The sequence below is a fragment of the Cryptomeria japonica genome, chromosome 3, assembly GCF_030272615.1.
Source record: "Cryptomeria japonica chromosome 3, Sugi_1.0, whole genome shotgun sequence".
Classification (NCBI taxonomy): domain Eukaryota; kingdom Viridiplantae; phylum Streptophyta; class Pinopsida; order Cupressales; family Cupressaceae; genus Cryptomeria; species Cryptomeria japonica.
The window spans coordinates 573,996,079-574,018,074 of record NC_081407.1 but is presented as its reverse complement, the minus strand read 5'-3'; the positions used below and the strand labels follow the sequence as shown (position 1 = coordinate 574,018,074).

Sequence of the window (21,996 nt, the reverse complement as noted above, 5' to 3'; positions counted from 1 at the left end):
TACTTAAACTAGACATGATGAAGGCTTATGATAGAGTAGAGTGGGGGGCTTTATGTGCTGTTCTTGAGAAGTTAGGTTTTTCCAAGGCCTGGGTCAAATGGATTCGTGCATGTATTTCTTCTGCAAGATTCTCGGTTTTAATTAATGGTTGTCCTTGTGGTTTTTTCACTTCCTCTAGGGGTTTGAGACAGGGAGATCCCCTTTCTCCCTTTTTGTTTATTCTCCTAGCTGAAACCTTTAGTTGGGCTATTAGGGCTGCTAAAGTGGGGGGGCTTTGGAAAGGTATAAGGATTCAGAATATTCCCCAAAGTATTTCTCATTGTCTCTTTGCAGATGATACTCTGTTATTTGGACATGCTTCGTTAGTAGAGGCAAAAGTGATTAAAGGAATAATACAAAATTATGCATTGTTTTCTGGTCAGAAAGTGAATGGTGATAAATCAAAGATCTTTTTCCTTAATACATCACAACTAATTCAGCATAGGTTGCAATCCTTTTGGGGATTTGAGACTGGAAATCTTCCATGTACTTACCTTGGGATTCCTTTCTTTGTTAAACAGGATAAGATTGGTTTTTGGGATAAGATTATTTCGGTCATTTCTAAAAGAATTCTCTCATGGAATCATAGATGGTTAACTTTGGTGGGTAAAATTGTTCTCATCAAGTCTGTTTTGAATGCTGTTCCCATATATCTCATGTCTGTTTTGAAGTCTCCAAAAGCAGCTATTGTTAGTTTACAGGATACTCTTAGAGATTTTCTTTGGAACAATAATAAAGATGGCAAGAAGAAACTCCCTTTCGTTGCATGGGATTAGGTATGTTTGCCTAAGGAACTTGGGGGAACAGGAATTCGGAGTCTGGAAAAACAGAATTTAGCCTTAGGTGCTAAGTTGGTTTGGAAATTATATGACAAGCCTAGCTCCTTATGGGCACAGATTATGTTTGCCAAATATTTAAATAATGGACCGAGAGAGTACATTTTTAAAGTCTCAAATTTGCCTTCGGGTTATGCTATTTGGAATTTCCTTTGTAAATGTAGATCAGTTATTTTGCCTCATCTCTGATGGATTGTTCATAATGGTAGAAAGGTCAAATTCTGGGATGAAGTATGGAATGGACACACACCTTAGGTGAATATTAGGGATTGTTCTCCTCTGATCACTGTTCTTTCCTCCCTTTGGGGTGTTTTTGTAGCAGATTATTTTGAAATTGTGACTAGTGGACCCCTTAAGCTAGCTAGATGGAAGTCGATTGATTTCTTAGATGTTGATCAAAGCATGAAATTAGATTTTGAGAAGATTTTGGGGGATAGAATTGTATTTCTTTCTAATTCTGAGGATGAACTTATTTGGACAAAGACTATTTCTGGTAAGTACACTGTTAAAGATGGTTACAACTCTCTTATGGTTGCTAAAGATTTATCATCTTGGCCTTATAAGTTGTTTTGGCATTCGGCTTGTCTTCCTAAAGCTGGAGCCTTTGCTTGGTTGGCAGTTCAGGACAGAGTCCTTACAGGTATGAGACTAGACAGGCTTTGGTATTACTGTTGTTTTCCCTTGTGTCCTTTGTAACAAAAATTTGGAATCTTCTTCACACCTGTTCCTACATTGTGATTATGCTTATGAATGTTGGCAGTGATTGTTTGAGAAGTTAAATATATCCTTTGTTATTGGTAAGGATCTCATTTCCCATTTTAGATCTTGGTCCTTTATGTTTGCCTCATCTTTTTATGCATGCCTTTGGATCATATCTCCATCTATTGTGATTTGGTATGTTTGGCTAGAGAGAAACAACAGGATATTTAAAAAAACAAGGTCTCCTGTGTCTGAGGTTCTATTAAAAATTGAGTCTTCAATCTCTGAGGTTGCGTTGTCGTTTATTTATAAGAATTTGGAAAATCTTACTTCTTTTTCGCACTGGGATAGTAGAGTTACTAGAGTTTGGAAGATGCTATCAATTTTACCCTCTCATGGTTCAATTTTTAAAAAAATGATGCAATAGGTAAGAGATGCTCTGCTAGATGGAAACCTCCTCCGCGGGGGCACTTTAAACTGAATTTTGATGGGGCCTCTCGTGGCAACCTTGGGCCGGTTGGGGTAGGCATGGTAATATATGATCACAATGCAAATTTTATTCGAGCTAAGAGTCATGCTATTGGTTTTAAAACTAACAATTATGCGGAATTTCATGCTTTGTCTTTTGGATTGGATATGGCAATCTCTTTGGGAATTAAGGAATTAATAATTGAAGGTCATTCTATGGTGATTATTCAATGTGTTATGAAAAAGAAATCGAATTGTTGGAATTTGCAGTATATACTTGATCCCATTTTACAAAAATTAGAATTGTTTGAATCTTTCTTGGTATCCCATTGTTATAGAGAAGTTAATAAGATTGCGGATTATTTGGCAAATTTAGCCATTGATAGCAATGCTAATCAGCGAGAGGTGGGTTTTGAGGAAATTCCTTCTAGGGTATGGGAAGGTTTGCAGCAATAGTTATATGATTTTCTTGAGTAATGTTGATGTAAAATTTTATGATGATAATTATTCCCGCTTTCCCCTTTCATTTCAAGTATTCATGTTCGTTGTCTGGAGGAGAGTTCGAGCTCATGGTATTTGATACAATAGTGTTTTTCCAAAGGTTTTTTGATACTTTCTTTTTTGGCAGGAAAGTTTTTGGCTCATGGGATTTGGCACAGGGCTTTGGAAAATTTTGTCTTCTTCCATTGGTAGCAGCTATGGAGTCTACATTTGAAAATTATCCGATGGGTTTTTTTGGCAAATTGTCATATGGGCTCTATGCAAAACTGATATTATATGTGTTGTGACAGCATTTTGTATGTGGTTTTGGGCGGGGTGCATAAACTGATCTGTTAGATACTATAGGTTTATTTTATGAGCTATGACCGGAGGTTTTCTTCCCAGGGTTCTTTCCTCCGGTATGCTCTTTGAATCCTGTGTAAAAAATAAAAAATATTAATTAAAAAGTTTGGTGGAATAATCCACTTTTATTGAAAAAAAAAAAAAAAAACAATTCAAACACCCGTCGTAAAAAGAACCGCCTCAAAACGCAGGCCAAGAAAAAGGTATGCAATGACACATGGGGCAGGGAAATGACACATTGCCTGCATATCGTAAACGGAAGCGATTTTCGCAAAACGCTGACAGCTTTCCAAGCTCAAAAGCCCATACTATAAGCCAATGCACAGAAGAAGCCATTTATACAGATACACACACACATTCATATATGTTTGTTTGTGTTTGTATGTCTCTGTATGTATGTATATATGCATATGAATTTGAGCAAATGATTGTCAACTGTTTAGAGAGCAACAATACCAATTACTAGTATATGTATTCCGGCAAGCCCAAGCGCTTGAAAAATAGATATAAGGTTCGCACGTTGCAAAAGGAGAATTGCAAAACCATTTGACACCCATGTTTGAAAGCTTTGACAAACAAGGTCCTTTGCAACACAAGCGTATGCAAATACCACACAGCAAATAATAAAATGAACTTACTATGAGGGGCCAAAAGTAAGAAGCACAGGTAGCCATAACCTGCAGTAAATTCAATTAAATGCTCTCACAACTTACTGTGTGGAAAAGGTGTAGGTATCACACAGACACTTTGCAAAATATATCAGAAAATAATTAAGACATATCGAAACAATTTGAACATACCCTCCTAAAAAATGTGTGCGTGTGTGTGTGCGTGTGTGTGCACGCATGTGTGCGTGTGCATGTGTGTGTGTGTATCTGCGTTTACAAATTTACAATTCATATCAGTATTTGCTTCTTGTGACTGCAAATAGAGTCTTATTTATGTATCCTATGACAAAGCAACCTGAATCCATTTAATGATTTTACTCAGCCCTGTTTATGTATCCCATCTGCAACTTGTATTGATACTCTTCTTTCCATGTAAAAATGTCATTAAGCCATTCTCCACTGTAACTACGCCGTTTGAAATCTCTCCTCCTATTTGATCCGTTAGACTCAAAAACTGCAAAATCAAAATATTTTAATTGAGTCTCATCTGCTGAACTTTCTCAAAGCACATAAGAACAAATAGTTCATGGCATCTTGAAGAGGTTTAAACAAAAAAGTGCAATATTTAATCAAACATGAGTAGAGACATATAATGTTTTCTATTCCTGTTATAACATCATACTTTAAGTACCTTCATTTAAACTGCAAGTTCTTGCACCAGTGAATATCTCATCAGGATCAATATATTGTTGACTGATGATATGTGGAATCAAATCCTCTTTCCTGTAACAAAAACAAGTGTCAGAAAGCTAAGAAAGTTTATAGTCTTGTTGAAAATAAACATCCAAACAGAAACTTATTCTCATCTACCTTGCCCATAGTGGTATGGGTTTCCCTGGAGTTCCATCATCATTATCCTCCTCATCTGAACCCTTATAAGGCGATATTTCATAAGATTCAGTTTTGATGTTGGATTTTGATAATAGATGTGACCTTGCATTGCTGACCAACATTGACTGCCCTTCGGTTTCATGTGCAGCTTTTGCACAGCTAGTTGACATGCTCGACACCTGCAATGCAGTAGCATAAACAAAGTTGGAAACATCATTTGTACCATAAGAAGCCCTGTATAGACAGTCTCCAAGTTTCTTGTATATAAGTTAGATTTATAATTTTTTTGTTAGTTGTCATCATTATAGATAAAATTAGCTGACAGGTCCAATTGATTACTACATGATCTGAATTGGTAAGTTGTAACAGTTTACCTTTCCAGCATATGCATTTTGGGCCTGAAGTGTTGTTTCATTATGCTGATAGACTTCTTGAATGTGTTTTGCATCCTTTGATGCAAATTTATTCGACTTAGCATCCTCCTCTATTCGTCGTCTGCACTCTGCAGCTTCCCTTTCTTTCACTATGCGGCGCTGCTTCTTTTCCTTTTCCTCCATTGCCTTCCTCTTACGCTTCTTGTCATCCTGTTTCAATATGTGAAGTGTTTAGTTAATATCAGCATATAATTAAGTCCATAGATGTGGGAAATCTATTATGGTTAGTATTCAGATACCAAAGCTCGGCGCCTCTGTTCTTTTGCTTCCTTCTCCGCACGAAGTTGTTCCTCAAGTTTCTTCTGCTGCTTCTGTGCTTCTTCCAATCGCTTCCGCTTTTCCTCGCGGTCTCTCTTGTCCATCTCTTCCTTTTTCCTCTTATTTGCTGCAACCTTTGCTGCATTTTTCTTCCGTTCTTCCTCTTTCTTTTTTTTCTCCTCCAATTTTTTCAATTTTTCTTGCTCCAATTTAATCTTGGTGTCTAAAGCTCTTCTCAACTTCAAATCAACACCAATCACAAAAGTGCCTGGTTGGGACTGCAAGGTACATCCCACTGGCTTTTTTCTTGCCATGCCACTTGATATTGATTTATTGCTATCGCTACACACGATACTGGATCCTTCACCTTCTTTTTCCCCTTTGTGTTGTTCTTCTCTTGATTTCTCAAGAAATTTCTTTTCATGCTCACTACGCCTGGCTAGTTCCTTCCTAAATTTCTGTCCTTGTTCCCTTTTCTCTTCAAGTTGTTTTGCAACTCCAGCAGCCTCCAGAGCCTTCACTTTGATATCTCTCTTTCCTGCAGGAAATAGATAGAATTTTAAACATTTTAAGAACAAAAGGTCATAAATAATTCATCTTGTATGTAAAATAATATGAAGAAAAGCAACAATTATCTTTATTTTTTTGGTGCTATCAATATTGAATTATTAATATTTGATACTAAAGAACAATCAAACATGAATTTACCCAACACTTTTTCTTTAACCATAAAATTTCTTATGTTGATTGTCACCAATTTCAATGAGAACATTGCAGGTAAGTAATTTTAGATCATAGGAATATAACATTCAATACTAGACAATGCTGATATGGAAAAGTAAAATATAAGACTGTTGAAAATTGCATCCAGAAATGTTTTTAATTTTGATGAATTTTATAAACAAAAATCCATGTTCTAGAAAAAAAAATTCTTATTTAAAGGTGCCAAAATTGGACATGGTGCATCTTTTAATATTCTTTAAGAACACATCCATGTCGTTGTCTTACGTCTTAGGATACAGTTTTAAAAGTTGTTGTTTATTGTCTTCATCAATACACTTGTATACTACCCTAGTGACAAATATAAATGCATAAGAGACTCGGTGCCAGAATCTGGGTGATATAGCAGTGATGAATGATAGGAGTTTAGAGTGGAAGAACCCAAGTGAGAAGAGATAGTGAAGCCGGCATGCACATCAACTCAGAATTTTAAACACATTCAATTTATGAGGCTTTGAACTTTTCTGATTTCAGCTTAAACATATTATCTTCTTTTTTCGTTGGAGTCTTGTCATCTAGAACTCGAATTGATTTTAAGTGTACCACCCAATTATTGTTGGGATTTAACTATAGGAAATTTTCAATTGGTTTCAGTTTAAATTGTTCCTAGGTGGAAGCTAAAAGAGCAGTCTATCATGCATATAGCAGGGTAGTTGCATCCATAGAACAACCAACCTATTATCATTTGAGGTGATTTCAATTTTGTGAAACCAACAAATGAGAAGAAAAAAGTGTTCACTTAAAAGCTTTCTAAGCTGATTAGGTTATTGGGATTATTTCCAAAGATAATTTAATTGGCTTTAGTCAAAGGGTGCTGATTATGTTGCAAAAGTAAATTCATAGAATTTTCAGATTCCTGCGTTGGTGTGAATTGGAAACCCTAGGTCATTTTGTTGAACAATGACTCTTGGAGGCACCATTACTAAAATGTTAAATTAACCATGAGGCTAATCAATATGCTTATATTCGATGATGATTGATTAAAATAACTGTCAATCTTAATATTCAGGTATAGTAAACAAATCAGGCGTCAAAATTAGATGAGCTGGACAAATAGCATGCTTATCCAATTGATCCATGTGAAGGTTGTATGAACAGCTGGACGCCAAAAAAAGTTGAAAAGGATTGGGAGTACCTGTTGTGACGTATTCACACATCGCCCTATTGCAAATGGGGACCCCTACTTTTTGCTTTCTAGGATTAGTCCTCTTAGCTTAGTTCTGGTTAGTGTTGAGTCTTTCGCTATGAGCCTTTGCATTGAAAAGGTATAGTGGGTCAAGAGGACAGAAGTTGATCAAGTTTGTCTCTTTAAGATATACCGAGGTTTGACACTTCCTTTGCCATGCCAAGATTTTATCACTTCCACTTCTCCCAACACTGCCCGTGGGTGCCCAGGCCCGATCACTCTCATTTCCATACCTCACCTTCGATATTACCATTCCACCCTTCCATCCTTTTCATCTCTCCCTTCATTCCATAACCATCCATCTTGACGGCTTTCCACTTCCCCTTTCCTACCATCACCATTTCACCCTACCCTTTCCACTTCCATATCCCTTACCTTCTATCTCTCTTTATCTTTTATAACCTTCACCTAACATACTCATCTACTACCCTTCACCTACATTTACTCCTACCACTACACCCCTTAAGCTCCATCCCATCCTAAACCTCCCTTCACTTAACTTAAACCTACCCTTCCATCTTACACCCTCACCTTCCTATCCTCTATCCTCTATCCTCCATCCACCTTTCATACCCCATGCCTTAACCTCCTTCCTATCCCTATCCTAACCTACCACTTCCATGTCCCTTACCTTACATCCCATCTTCTAACCTATACCTTTACCTACCTAATGTTGATTTTTTTGTAACTAGGAAGCAAAATAAAAGGTGAATATTAATTGCCAAAGGCAACATTAGAATTCATTATAAATAGGGCTGGGCCCTATTCCAATATTATGTGAATCTTTATAGGGCTGAACCCTATCCTTATTGTATTATGTCCAAAACTAAAGGCCACACCTAGTCAAATGTATGGACCCAAAGTCATATCATTTAGCATGTAACTTAGGCACCAAAGATAGGACCCATATGTGGCGTGTAAACTAAAATATTGTTTGGCGCCAAAAGTTATTGAGCCGACCCAAAAGATGGGTCTCACATCTTGCATATATATACAAGCAACAATTGCAAGTCATTTACACTATTCATCAAGGTGAAATACCTCTCTGCTCTATGCAAACTTCTTCAATCATATGTGGGAATTATCTCAGCTAGTAGGTGCAAAGTTATCCAGAAAAGGTGCGAGATTATCCTTCTAAGGGTGTGAACTGTGTGTGCACTTGGAGCACAAATCTCATCTTCCAAAGGTGCGAACTGTGTATGCACTTGGAGCAGCCCAGGTATGAAGAAGTGCAGATGGATGTGCACTTGATGCACACCTTGGTGCGGGCTGGTGCAATGCAAATCAGTGCACAGAGAGTGCAGTGCAGGCAAGTGCAGATGCAAGGATGAAGGGCAGATCGGTGCGCACTTGGTGCGCAACTTGGTGCAGACTTAAGGTGTGACTAAAGTGCAGATTTGGTGCAGAACTAAAGTGCACCAAAAGTGCAGATCTGGTGTGGATAAAAGTGCAAATCTAAGACTATCTTGTGTGCAGACCTAGCCATCAAAGGAGCATAAAACAGATTGCTGTTTGATCATCTTCATCAGCCCTAAGAGATAAGTGTTGTACTCAGAATGTTACATCTAATTTATAATCAGATCTGAGGATCACTTCATGCTAGGTTTTTCCTCCAAGAGGGAGGTTTCCCAGGGTAACTTGTGTTATGTGTCTATGTTGTTTCATGCATTCAACTTCTACTATGTTTGTTTAAATGTTCATTATTAATCATTTAACCTACAGGTTAATATAAGCTGGAAATTAACATTATCAAAGATACAATTCTGATTTTTGTTCTTACTGTTAATCTGAGATTTTAAAATCAACATGGTATCAGAGCTAAGGTTATACTAACATTCAGATTTCAGTAAGCTTTTACTTTTGGTTGCTGTTCGTTTTTCAGATTAAGATAATGGCAGGGTTGAAGATAGAGTATAGACTTGATGGGGCACTCAATTTTGCCTCCTGGAAAGTTTGTACCCTTTGAGGGGAATGACTTCCTAAATGTTTGGGAATCAGATTGAAGAATAAGGGCATTGACGGGTCCACATCAAAGGTATGAAGGATTCAATCAAATAAGTGTCTTCATTCCCCTGCTCTCAAGAAGGGTTCACTTCTCTTGAGCATTTGCTTTGGTGTGCCTTGCTGTTATAACCCTAGTTGGGGTCTTATCTAAAAGCTAAGGATTTTCTAACTTATTTTCTATCACATCAAGAGTATTATCGAGGGTTTGCATATTTTCTAGGTTTTGTAATTATTTAAATTTCTTTGTGTCAAGTAGATTGATATATATTTCATGATTCTTAACCCTTGATGTGATCTGATCCAATATTAATGATGATTGAAGTTTTTTTTATTGAATGGTAGATTTATTTTGCTACTAGACATGCAACACTCTATTATTGGACCTAGGTGTTGTTGCTAGGCATGAAATGCCAATCTTCCCTTGTCCCATTGTTGTTGTTTTGTGTTACTTGATGGCACAAAAAGGACCTCTTCCGTTTGGCTGTGATCATTCCATCACCCTAGCAAGGTATGTCTCTTATTGCTGGATGATTGGATCTATGTCTTCATAGGGCTTCTCTAGACAATGATATATCAATGCGTTTATACACTTATAAGAACAACATATCATTGTTAATTGGTTATGATGATGCTTTGATGCTCTGTCCTACATAGTAGAGGTTAGTATGTGCTGCAGTAAATAGCATATGTAGGAAGAGTGAAAGATGAATGATTCAATAAGGCAGTGGCTTCCTCCTGTGATTAGCATTGAGGTTACTACAGGTTGAGGTAAGCATTTCACTTGTTAGTTTATTCTACTTCCATCAAAGCTGAATATAATTAGGATCTTGTTCAGCTAAGTATGAAGATTATGTTCCATTTGATATATATCAATCATATGTATGTGGTCAACTATATATTGTGATTGAGTCACTAAGGTTTATCAATTTCATTTGTTCAGATAACTTGGTTATGTACATCGCTTGCCTGAAACTGACATTTGTTCTTCTGATCAATATATAAGGTTCCTTTCAAGCATGGCTATTCAGATGTTGACTAGTTTGTACATCAGGCTCTCATTTAACTCTCAGGGTCAAAGGTGAAGGGTAAGGTTGGCCTCTCAGCCTTCAGAGATTCTTGGGCTTGAATAGCTTAAGGATGCTGGAGGATTACCAGCCAATGAAAGAGATAAGCTTTCTTTTATGATTAATTATATTTGATTTTAATTTTGATTGTTCTCTTCAAGTTAATATTTGATTCAAGTTTCAAAGGGAGCTTGAAATAGGTATGAAGTCCTATACAAACCTTCAGCTCATCTCCTTACTGAAAAGATGACTAAGGTACGTCATAGGGACCTTTCACAGAAAGTGAAAATAAGGGAAATGAAAATTTAGTATATTCTGATTTCATATATGGATGAGTGTACTCTAACTGATGTCAACAGTCTAAACATTGGATATAAGTTAGAATTCTGTCAAGGATCCAACAAAATTATTCTAAGTCAATTGTACTCTTGACATCTTGAGACTTAGAATGATAGATTGTAAACTTATATGGAAACTAACTTGAAGAAGTTGAGGATGTCTGTAGCTAAATCTGATTTTGCAGATTCATCTGAAGACGGGCAGTTGATTGGCGAGTGCTTCATGAACAAGGCTAAGCATGATTGTTGCTAAGCATACCCCGAAATACTTTTCAAAGCACAGATGATTGTGAGTTGAAGCTGTAATCACCTTAGAAGATTATCTCAGGTTCTGATTGAACAAGAAATGCTACAGATAAGGAAGACAGTTCAAGCATTTCCTTCAACTTGGATACTCTATGATCCATTGGGCCTACAGTGAACAGTCCTCAGTTGCATTGAGTATTGCTGAAGCTAATTCACTGTTGCAAGTGTTGCCTCAAGAGACGCAATGTGGCTTCTCAAGATTCTTGTTAAAGTTGTTTTGATTTATTATCAAAATTGAATATAAATATCTGACAATTCAGTGTTTTATGGCAGGACAATCCTGTGTTGCAAATGTTCTCACCAAGTCTCTTGAAGCTTGAGATAGACTTGGGGCTGCGGAGAACACCGCCTTGGTTGAGAGGGAGTCTCAACCTCAGTGATACATTGTGTTGTATCAAACCACCCTCTGCGGGCAATGTAAGGTGGTATTGTAATCTTCTCAGGGAGAAGAGTAGTTGTTAACCATCCTCTGCGGGCAATGTAAGATGGTAAATCTTCTCAAGGAGAAGAGTAATTGTTAACCATCCTCTGCGGGCAATGTAAGATGGTAGAAAAGATCCTCTCCACCCTCTACGGGCAATGTAAGGTGGATCCAGTCTATGCTTGTGTGCGAGCTGGAAGATTATATTATGTAGTTCCATTGTATGCATGTGTGCAAGATGGAAGACTACAATATTCCGATTATGTCTATTCCATTTCTTGGGAGGATTATGTTTATTCCATTCTTTGCTTGTGTGCAAGATGGAGATTATGTTTATTCCATTCTTTGCTTGTGTGCAAGATGGAAGATTATGTTTATCATGGATCCATTCTATGCTTGTGTGCAAGATGGAAGATTATGATGTTACATTCTTCTCTGGGAGAAGATTGAGGTAAAGGTATTGCATTCTTCTCTGGGAGAAGATTGAGGAGGATACTTATGTGCAAAACGGAAATAAAGATGGTGTTGCAATCTTCTCTGAGAGAAGATTAAAATTGAAAGTTCTCCTTCATCCTTAGCAGGCAATGAATGATGGATATCATGGAAAGAGTCCACGATGTGCATGAATATACTTATATATAAATTCATGACTTGCAGGCGTGCATGTTAAAGTTTGGATTCATCCTCTACAAGGAATGCAAGATGGATACTATGGGCTATTATTATGTGATGTTATTACAAGCTACTTATTGTGATCCTCTCTAAGGAGTATTGAAGTTGATAGCTAAGTTCGGATTACAAATTGAACATTGAATGTATTACTTAGGGTTGGGCACTAATCACGTAACTTGGTTGTAAGATTATTTTTCTCCCTAGTTAAGAGGGAGTGTTGATTTTTTTGTAACTAGGAAGCAAAATAAAAGGTGAATTCTAATTGTCAAAGGCAACATTAGAATTCATTATAAATAGGGCTAGGCCCTATTCCAATATTATGTGAATCTTTATAGGGCTGGACCCTATCCTTATTGTATTATGTCCAAAACTAAAGGCCACACCTAGTCAAACGTATGGACCCAAAGTCATATCATTTAGCATGTAACTTAGGCGCCAAAGATAGGACCCATATGTGGCGTGTAAACTAAAATATTGTTTGGCGCCAAAAGTTATTGAGCCGACCCAAAAGATGGGTCTCACATCTTGCATATATATACAAGCAACAATTGCAAGTCATTTACACTATTCATCAAGGTGAAATACCTCTCTGCTCTATGCGAACTTCTTCAGTCATATGTGCGAATTATCTCAACTAGTAGGTGCAAAGTTATCCAGAAAAGATGCGAGATTATCCTTCTAAGGGTGTGAACTGTGTGTGCACTTGGAGCACAAATCTCATCTTCCAAAGGTGCGAACTGTGTATGCACTTGGAGCAGCCCAGGTATGAAGAAGTGCAGATGGATGTGCACTTGATGCACACCTTGGTGCGGGCTGGTGCAATGCAAATCAGTGCACGGAGAGTGCAGTGCAGGCAAGTGCAGATGCAAGGATGAAGGGCAGATCGGTGCGCACTTGGTGTGCAACTTGGTGCAGACTTAAGGTGCGACTAAAGTGCAGATTTGGTGCAGAACTAAAGTGCACCAAAAGTGCAGATCTAGTGCAGATAAAAGTGCAAATCTAAGACTATCTTGTGTGCAGACCTAGCCATCAAAGGAGCATAAAACAGATTGTTGTTTGATCATCTTCATCAGCCCTAAGAGATGAGTGTTGTACTCAGAATGTTACATCTAATTTATAATCAGATCTGAGGATCACTTCATGCTGGGTTTTTCCTCTAAGAAGGAGGTTTCCCAGGGTAACTTGTGTTATGTGTCTATGTTGTTTCATGCATTCAACTTCTACTATGTTTGTTTAAATGTTCATTATTAATCATTTAACCTACAAGTTAATATAAGCTAGAAATTAACATTATCAAAGATACAATTCTGATTTTTGTTCTTACTGTTAATCTGAGATTTTAAAATCAACACCTAACACTCTCCCTATCCTAATATACTCATCCACTACCCTTCATCTACATTTACACCTACTCATACCCCATGCCTTAACCTCCTTCCTATCCCTATCCTAACCTACCACTTCCATGTCCCTTACCTTACATCCCATCTTCTAACCTATACCTTTACCTACCTAACCCTCTCCCCATCCTAGTATACTCATCCACTACCCTTCATCTACATTTACACCTACATCGTCCACCCTCCTATCTCTATACCCCTTAACCTACCACATCCTAACCTCCCTACCTACTTAATTATTCCCATTTCCCACCTTTATTCCTAATTACCTTCTTCCTGCCCACACCTTTCCACTTTACCATCTACCCTCATCCTAGCCTACCCCTATCCTATCCCTATCCCTATCCCAACCCCCTTACATCTCACACCCCTTACCCTTTTCACTACCCCTTATACCTCCCGTTCCACTTTACTCCCCATATCCTAACTCTTACCTCCCACCGCAGCACTTCTCATAACCCCGTATCCACTTTCAATTACCCCTTATGTCTCCCTTTCCTCAGCATCTTCTCCTTCCCTTCCTCACGTGGCATTTCCCTTACCACTCTTCCCTTTCCCCACAACACCTCACATTTCTTCATCAATCCCTGCCTCATCACATCTTGGGCCCCACACACTCTAAAATGGAGAATTAAATAAATTCTTTCAAGGACTCTCATCTTGGGCCCCATACACTCTAAAATGGAGAATTAAATAAAAAATTTCAAGGACTCTCATCTTGGGCCCCACACACTCTAAAATGGAGAATTAAATAAATTCTTTCAAGGACTCTCCTGCTGGCCCCCACATAATTTGAAATGGAGATTTGGAAATCTTGTTTCAAGACATAATATTTCCTTTACCACGTAGCTTTGATTTGGCCCCACCAAAATTTTGAAATAAAAGAAAGGTTTTTTAAAGAATTCTGGAAAATAAAAAGTATCCACCTCATCAGTCTTTGCAAGGTGTGGTAACACAAAATAAGGAGGTGGCCCTTAATGACGATGTGTCACTTTAGCGAAGATAGAAGAAAACAGACCCTTTAACATCCACCGGCTATATAAGAAGACACTCATCCTCATTCTAAGGCATCGATCAAAGCAATTTATACAATCTGCTCTGGATAAAATGATTGATCGTTTCATTGATCAAACAAACGTTGACAAGGAGAATTGGAACAAATTTGAGTTTAAGGCAAGTTGCAGCAGACAGAGAGGCAGAGCTACAAATTTGAGGATAAAAATTTAGATCAGAACTGATTGTTATTTCCCAAATTTCTGATTGTTATTTCCCAGATTTGAATTAATGATGCATTAAGGGTGTGAAGAATTGTTTTGTTTGCATGTTTCTTGATTCATTATTCAGGTTTTGATAGAAGGATCGGAAGCTGATAAAGAGATGGTTTCAGACTACACTCACGCAAATTGAATTCAAGGACTCGCACATCAATATCCACATTTGAAAAGAGAATATCAAAATTCAATCACATGAAAAAGATGGATCAGACCATTACTATGAACTTACAGAGCTGAATGCAGGATATTCAACACCTTAAACAGAATTGGAGTTTGATACAAAGGCAAAGGGGCAGATTTCAAAGGAATTCCAGATCATTACTATGAACTTACAGAGCTGAATGCAGGATATTCAACACCTTAAACAGAATTGGAGTTTGATACAAAGGCAAAGGGGCAGATTTCAAATGAATTCCAGATCATTTTCCAAGGTTCTGATTTGATGTTTGATATGAAGATAGAAGAAAAGAGAAAGATGAGCACCCAAGGAAGCATGGAGGACAAGTCACGACAACATCAATCTGGAAGATAATTATTCAGAAATAACTTCCTCCACCATTCAAGAGATCTGATCACACTTACATTGAGAAGCGGGTTGAAAGGAAGTGCTAGCTGATTGGAGTAAAATCTGCTTCCATCGCTCATAGTTGGGAGCGATGTAGGCACTTGAATGGATGAAATGAAAGGAGTGGACAAAGGATGTATTAAATTTGAAGTTTGGATTTCAACTTCATTTGAACACCTGAGTGAATTTCCTGATTCGCTCCTGTACCTTCCAAAGGGACAGGAGCGAAGTTATTCAAGCTCATGTACCTTGCTAAGATCAAGAAGACAGGATTGGAGAAAAAATGGACAAAGAAAAGGAATTGACTTATACATGCCCTTGAAGTAAGTGAATTCAAAATTGAGCGATGAAAAAGCAAAGAATTTGTGCAAACTTGACAAATTCGCTCCTGCCCTTCCAAAGGTACAGGAGCGAATCTTCTTTGAGGTCATGTACCTTCCAAAGGTACCCAAGCGAAATCTCTTCTAGGCCTTCCTGGGTCAAAATGATGATATTTTCATATGGAAGAATTGGAATCTAATCCTAAAATGATGAAAAGAAGGCAATAAGTGAATTTAGCTAGTAAAGAAGCTAATTCGCTCATGTACCTCTCAGAGGGACAGGAGCGAATTCTCCATGAGCCCTGTACCTTGCCCATGGTCTTTGAACGAATTCTTATCTTTGAGCGAATTCTTATGTTTGAGCCTTTTGAGGATTAATTGATGATGTTTTCATAGGAGAGGAATTGAAAATCAAAGATCAAGGCAATGAGAACCAGTTGAAGCATGAATTGAGCCTAATACCTCAAAAATTCGCTCCTGACCCTGAGCGAATTCTTATCTTTGAGCCTTTTGAGGATTAATTGATGATGTTTTCATAGGAGAGGAATTGAAAATCAAAGATCAAGGCAATGAGAACCAGTTGAAGCATGAATTGAGCCTAATACCTCAAATTCGCTCCTACAGAGCGAAATCCTCAAATGGCCTTAATTGCTCACTCAAACAATTAAATGGATCCTATTATGAGCTAGGTTGAGGGCAGATGGACTTCATCAAGGTGGAAGGAGGACTCAAAAACTAAGTTTAAGAGCAAAATTGAAGGAATATGAAGTGTTTGAATCAAAAAGAACTTCGCTCCTGACCCTTCCAAAGGTACAGGAGCGAACTTCTTAGAAGGACCCCCTATCTCACTTAATACACTAAGAAGATCTTATTTTAAGCTAAGATGGAGGCGAATTGACTTGATCATGGTGAGAAAGGAATTAAGAAATCAAGTCTTTTGCAAGATAAAGGAGGAATTAAGTGTAAATTAAGCTGGGAACAAAATTCGCTTGTGTCCCTCTCTAAGGTACCAAAGCGAAATGCATTAATGGTGAATGATTTGCTAATAAAGGTGCGTTAAAGGATTTCTTCAAGGTAATTTCAAGTGGTCAAACATCCTAAAAATCATAAGAATTAAACATGCCTCAATCAAATAATGGTAAGAACTTCATTTTCTCAATTCGCTCACGTCCCTTTCTAAGGTACCGAGGCAAAATTTTATTAGGGACCTGTACCTCTTGAAGGTACAAGAGCGAAATCAGGTGAAGAGCAAGTGCTTTGCATTGGAAGACCGGCTGGAGAGAAGACTAAAAACAAGCAAGTCGGCCTATGAGCATTAATGCAATAACAAAACCAATTTCACCTTTTGGCGCCAAAGACTCATTTTAATTTACAATGTGAAAGTCGGCCAGTTTAAGGGAGATGCAATTAAATTTATTTACCCAAAGCAAAGTCGGCTTTTAGAGAAAGAGGTGAAGGTGCCTATTTAAAGGAGGTTGATTCTTAGTTATCCATCATTCATTTCAAGACATCTTATCTTCCTAAAAGGCGAACTCAAGATCAGATTTGAAGAGAGAACTTCAATAGTCAAGAGGCGAATCCTCAAGAAAGGATAACCAGGCGAATCCTCAAGAAAGGATCAACATGTCTCCTGCTTAGACCTGATTAAAAAAAAAGTGAACTTAAAGAACGAGATCCACCAACAGTTAAAGGAGTGAATTCGACATTTGTCAATTACAAGACAACAATCTCCACAAGCTGAAAATCATCAAGGAAAAGAAAGAAATCAGAAGGACCGGGTTGGAGGGAAGATCGGAACGAGGATCTCAAGAAGGATATTTCGACATCAAGGTCAAAGGAAGACCTCTTCAAGAGGATCTCATAGGCAAACACAAGAGAGCCAAGGAAGGGTACATCGTTCATCAAGTACATCAAGGACGATGGAGGATCGACCAAGGTCATCACAGAGCAAGTACCAAACAAGGTGGCATCCCAGTCACTGTTCCTCCAGTCAAATAGGTCCACATCAGCATGTCCAGATTCAATGTACCTGACTCACCAGTGATGGCACAAACTTCGAGGCACCTACCTCGATTTCCTATTGGTCCACACTCATGAAATGTAATTTTCTCATTGGCTAAAGGAGTTTGTTGTAACAAACCCTAATTATGGTTTTCATCTTGTAATCCTAGTCATTGATTGTAAATCAATCAGAGCCATTGAATTGTAAAGAGCTCTCTATACAAAGCTCTGGCTCTTCATTTGTAAAGGTTGATAATTGGTTAATAGAGGTTAATAGCTAGGAGTTAGTAGCTAGAATAGTGAATAGAATATTAATTAGAGTAGATTAGGAGAAGGCAAGAAATTGTTGCCTAAATTGTAAATGAACTCCATTTTCATTGAAGTTATGGTGAAATATGTCGTTTCTTTGCAATATGCATGGTCTCTTGTTGAATCTTCATTTTAGATGGTAAATAATTAGACTGAATGAAGGAAGTTATTGAATGCACTCGCGAGGAATCCGCCTAGTCCAAACCACTAGTCTCTTGCTGATTGTAAGTGCGCCTTGCGTGGTCAACTGGCATAGAATGAGCTTAATCTCAAGTCGTTACGCGTCTATTATTCATGCATTGACTTGAATGGTGATCAGTGTCTGGTGGTGTACGATTTGAACATATTCGAAGCATCCCTTACAAGATCGCATTGAGCTGGTGTTGAATTGTTCAATTTGATGGTGAAACCTAGCCCAATAGGACTCCACCTAGTCGTTCATCTATATCCTTGCATTCTAGGTCCTAGAATAGATTCTTTAAACCCTATGCTTTTGCCATTTCTTTATCTTCCAGCTAGTAGATAGGATTCAAGTTCCACTAAGATTAAATGCTCAGGCAGTCGAATGTAAGTCCCCTTTTGATTCCAGCATAATCACATCATAACACAAGAGCTTATCCACACGTAGAGACCCTACATATAAGAACCTTGGAGTCTTCTCGAATGATCCCTAGGCGAAATCTTCAGCATTCGGGGAAACTTTGTTCAAGGGAGGATAAGATACCTTGGTATTTTATTCTGTGTTCGCATGTGCATAAAAAACACATCAACAGTACCCAGGTCAGAGTGGGGTAAACAACCGGTAAACCAGGCCAGCAGGAAGCTTGTCTGGCAATCAAGTACAGGCCAAGATGATCAGTTGGTGGCACCTCAAACGGTGCTGTTGAAACCAAGAAAGGAAATTATAACAGCTTTAAAGATCATGAGCTACACTACACAAAATGAAGGGCAATGAGAATTCATATGGACAAAAAATGATAGAAAGACATGTATCAAAAACAAACCAGAAGCAAATCAGGAAAGCTAACTTAGAATCAGAGAATTTAATTTATTAAGTTTCCTAAGTCTTAGGTACCAGAGAATTGTTGCACCTAATATAAGCTGCATGGAAAGCTATAAAAGGGGAAGAAGCACCCAATGAAACACACACATGGAGAAAAGTGAGATACAAGTGCAGAAGAGCTAAAATCTAAAATAATAATCTGACCATGGAGAATTCGTCGGGGAGATGCACAGACGGAAAAGCTAAAGTCTAAAATATAATCTTACCATGGAGAATTCATCAGAGATCAAACGGCACTAAAAGTTGATGTCCCGGATAAAAATGAATAAATTCAGTTCACTGTTATAACCAATTCTCCTTAGCCAATTTCAAGCAATTTGTCATTCATTGAAAAAAAACCACTTTACAAAATGAGGCTTTGTAATCTGAGGTAAATTAGATTAATTATAAAGTTATATACTGTGGCAGACCAGATCTGAAGCATGTCAGATCTGTCTGCCTTTACAGCCACTAAATAGACCAATAACTAATGTTTTTTAGGCAGCCATTTGCAAAAAATATGATTTACTTTTGAAAATAATGCAAAGTCAGCAACTAACACCAAAGCAACGATTCATAGTTAATTAATAAATAGTTAGCAATGAGACAAGGTCGATGCATTAGAAATTACAATCATACATTACATAGCAAATTAAAGAAGGCAAGAAGCAATTGATAATAACACCGATTAGTATGAAGATCAAAGGGTGCTATTAATGATGAAGAAATAAAAAGATTATAAAGTGCAAACAGTGTGATATTGTATATAAATGGGTGTGACTCTTCATTGGTGAAGAGACATGTCTCATTCATATGAAGATATATTAAGGAACGGAGGAAGGAGAGAAAACGGGGATACAAAAAAAAATGAATCTGCAGACTTCAAAACGATCTAGGGCAAACCTGGAATCACGGTTCATTAAGGAAAAATTGTATTAATATTTGCATTAATATTAGGTCTGAATATAATAATTATTGATTGTATTATGAACAATTACTTATCTCTAGCTTAAAAATTTGAAATAAAGAATAATGATGCATAATAATAATAAAGAATAATGGTGCATAATAATGTATAATGTTGCATGTTAAACAGGCAGTTCCTACTAGGGGACATTACAAAAATGAGTAATGAAAGGTTTAGATAACAAGCAACTTACTGTCAATCATTGTTTCTTTCACTAAAACACGTTGGCTCCTCAAATTATTTGTTGGATAAGGTATACAAGATTGGGATGTCACCATCTCTGGTAGCATAGAGGTATTACTGACTGAACGTGAATCTACTTGTATGATATTCCCGAATGCTTTGCTTTCAAGTGGGTGAAAGCTATCTTCAAATTGACTCGGGATCTGCATTTCTGGAGTTGTCATGTGTGAGATTTGTCCATTTTCAATAATGTTTGAGGTATCCTGCAGCTGAATAGTTTCTATGGCATCCAAGGCTTCTGACTGTTTTGCATCTTTTATGTGAGCACTGTTTCCACAGTAAGGCCTTGCGGATGGCCATCCTTCTGCACATTCTTGGACTATTTTTGGTGCGTCTTTCTGTGGGATTCTCTTACAATACATGTCATTTGAATCCTCACAGACTGGATCCAAAGAATTCACTCTCACCTCTGCTGCCACTATTTCTTCTCTATGACCAGCATTATCTCTTATAGCAACAATCATGACAGGTGCTGCTGAATTGTCTTTGTTTGGTTGAAAGGTCATCACAGGACTTGAGGATGGCCAACCTCCTGTACATTCCTGAACTATTTTGGTTGAGGATGGCCAACCTCCTGTACATTCCTGAACTATTTTGGTTGTGTCTTCATGTGGGACTCTCATACAATCCATATCATTTCCCTCCTCCTGGGCGTCCACACAATGCCCTTTCCCCACCACGGGATCGTCCCCAACAATTTGCCGACCACCATCTCCGATTTCTTCAAACCCCTCTAAATTATTTTCAAGCCTACGTCTCTTGGCAGCGACTTGATATGGGGCAGGCTCATCTGCCGAGGATGAATCCCGCGCCTGGGAAACCCGCTCATTCACTACTGCAAATACAAATTAAGAAAACGACATCCAAGAATTAAATATAGAATGCGAAACAAAAATACCTGAAACGGTATTAAAAAAAACCCTAGCTATTGGGCAGAATCAGAAAGACCTAAAACACTAAATATAAAAAACCTGCAGGATTGTTTTAACATACCGCTGAAGCTATTTATCATATGCTGTGAGGTCGTAATTGGATTGATTCCTTTGAAAAAACTGTTGGAAAATGCCTTTAGGTTGTAAGAGCACGTCTCGAACAATCTCTTGCAGGACTCAAACTCTCGTACGAATTCGTTTTTCAAATCCACTACCATATGCAGCGCGATTTCATCAAAACTCAAGGCCTCCTCCATGGCAAATGTAATCTATACAATAAAAACCAGTGAAAAAACTCAAATATCCTTTGGAGCACAATTTCCTTGAAAAAAAAGACTCAAATATCCTTTGGAGCGCAATTTCTTGAAAAAAAAAAACTCAAATGTCCTTTGGAGCGCAATTTCTTGCAAAAATTATGAACGGAGGTAAAAAGAAAGATTGCGTGAATGCTTCTCCTATTTATGCCTTGCTACTTGAGTAACCGGCTGCAATGGGTATGGCACTGTCTTTCCTCGGTCGCAATTTCAAACCATTTTAACATTGGAGGGGTGTTCGGCAGGGCACTTATGCATTCATGCATCTCATGCCCCATAACTGCAGTCTAACTAGTCCTCATCGTGGCTGCTAAGACTGCACCAGTTCACCATGGCTTCATATTCCAGCATCATTGCTTAACACTCTATGCTGGAAAATGAAGCGAGAGTGAACTGGTGTTGCTGAACCTACTACGCTCTCATGAACACATACGCATAAATTCAATTATAAAAGGTATATATTTATCTTCACTGGGTCAAGTTTAGAAATCAACATCAGTTTTATGTTTGAAGAGGCGTCTTATACATTTAAAAATGAATTAGTATTTAGTAGATTTTTATTTTTGTTATATTTAGATTGATATTATTTTTTTTAAATATTTTTAGAAGGTTGTTAGAATGACATTAGGAAATAAATTATAATACATAAATTTCTATAGGATCTATATTAATTTTAGTTTATAAATTTCTATAAAATCTTACAGTGTTCTATATATGTGTGTGTGTGATAGTCTTAACATCCAAACCAAAATTTACCTTGTTAACAGAATTTTTGAGTTAAG

The 21,996-nt window shown here is 37.6% G+C and overlaps 1 protein-coding gene across 1 annotated transcript; it reads right to left on the bottom strand.

The window, feature by feature from the left end:
• Positions 1 to 3,056: 3,056 nt before the first annotated feature.
• On the bottom strand, positions 3,057 to 21,620 carry LOC131075697 (uncharacterized). Its single transcript, XM_058012570.2, has 7 exons — positions 20,962 to 21,620; positions 19,919 to 20,803; positions 5,058 to 5,614; positions 4,759 to 4,968; positions 4,364 to 4,563; positions 4,185 to 4,276; positions 3,057 to 4,007 (listed from the first exon to the last, which is right to left on the bottom strand). The coding sequence occupies exons 1-7, from the start codon at positions 21,155 to 21,157 to the stop codon at positions 3,868 to 3,870; spliced, it is 2,280 nt and encodes a 759-aa protein (XP_057868553.2). The 5' UTR covers positions 21,158 to 21,620; the 3' UTR covers positions 3,057 to 3,867.
• Positions 21,621 to 21,996: the final 376 nt, after the last annotated feature.

Coding starts and splice junctions, on each gene's coding strand:
- LOC131075697 (XM_058012570.2), bottom strand. CDS start 21,157: ATGGAGGAGGCCTTGAGTTTTGATGAAATCGCGCTGCATATGGTAGTG. Junction 4,969..5,057: donor AACAGAGGCGCCGAGCTTTG/GTATCTGAATAC, acceptor ATATTGAAACAG/GATGACAAGAAGCGTAAGAG. Junction 4,277..4,363: donor CCCATACCACTATGGGCAAG/GTAGATGAGAAT, acceptor TTTTTGTTACAG/GAAAGAGGATTTGATTCCAC.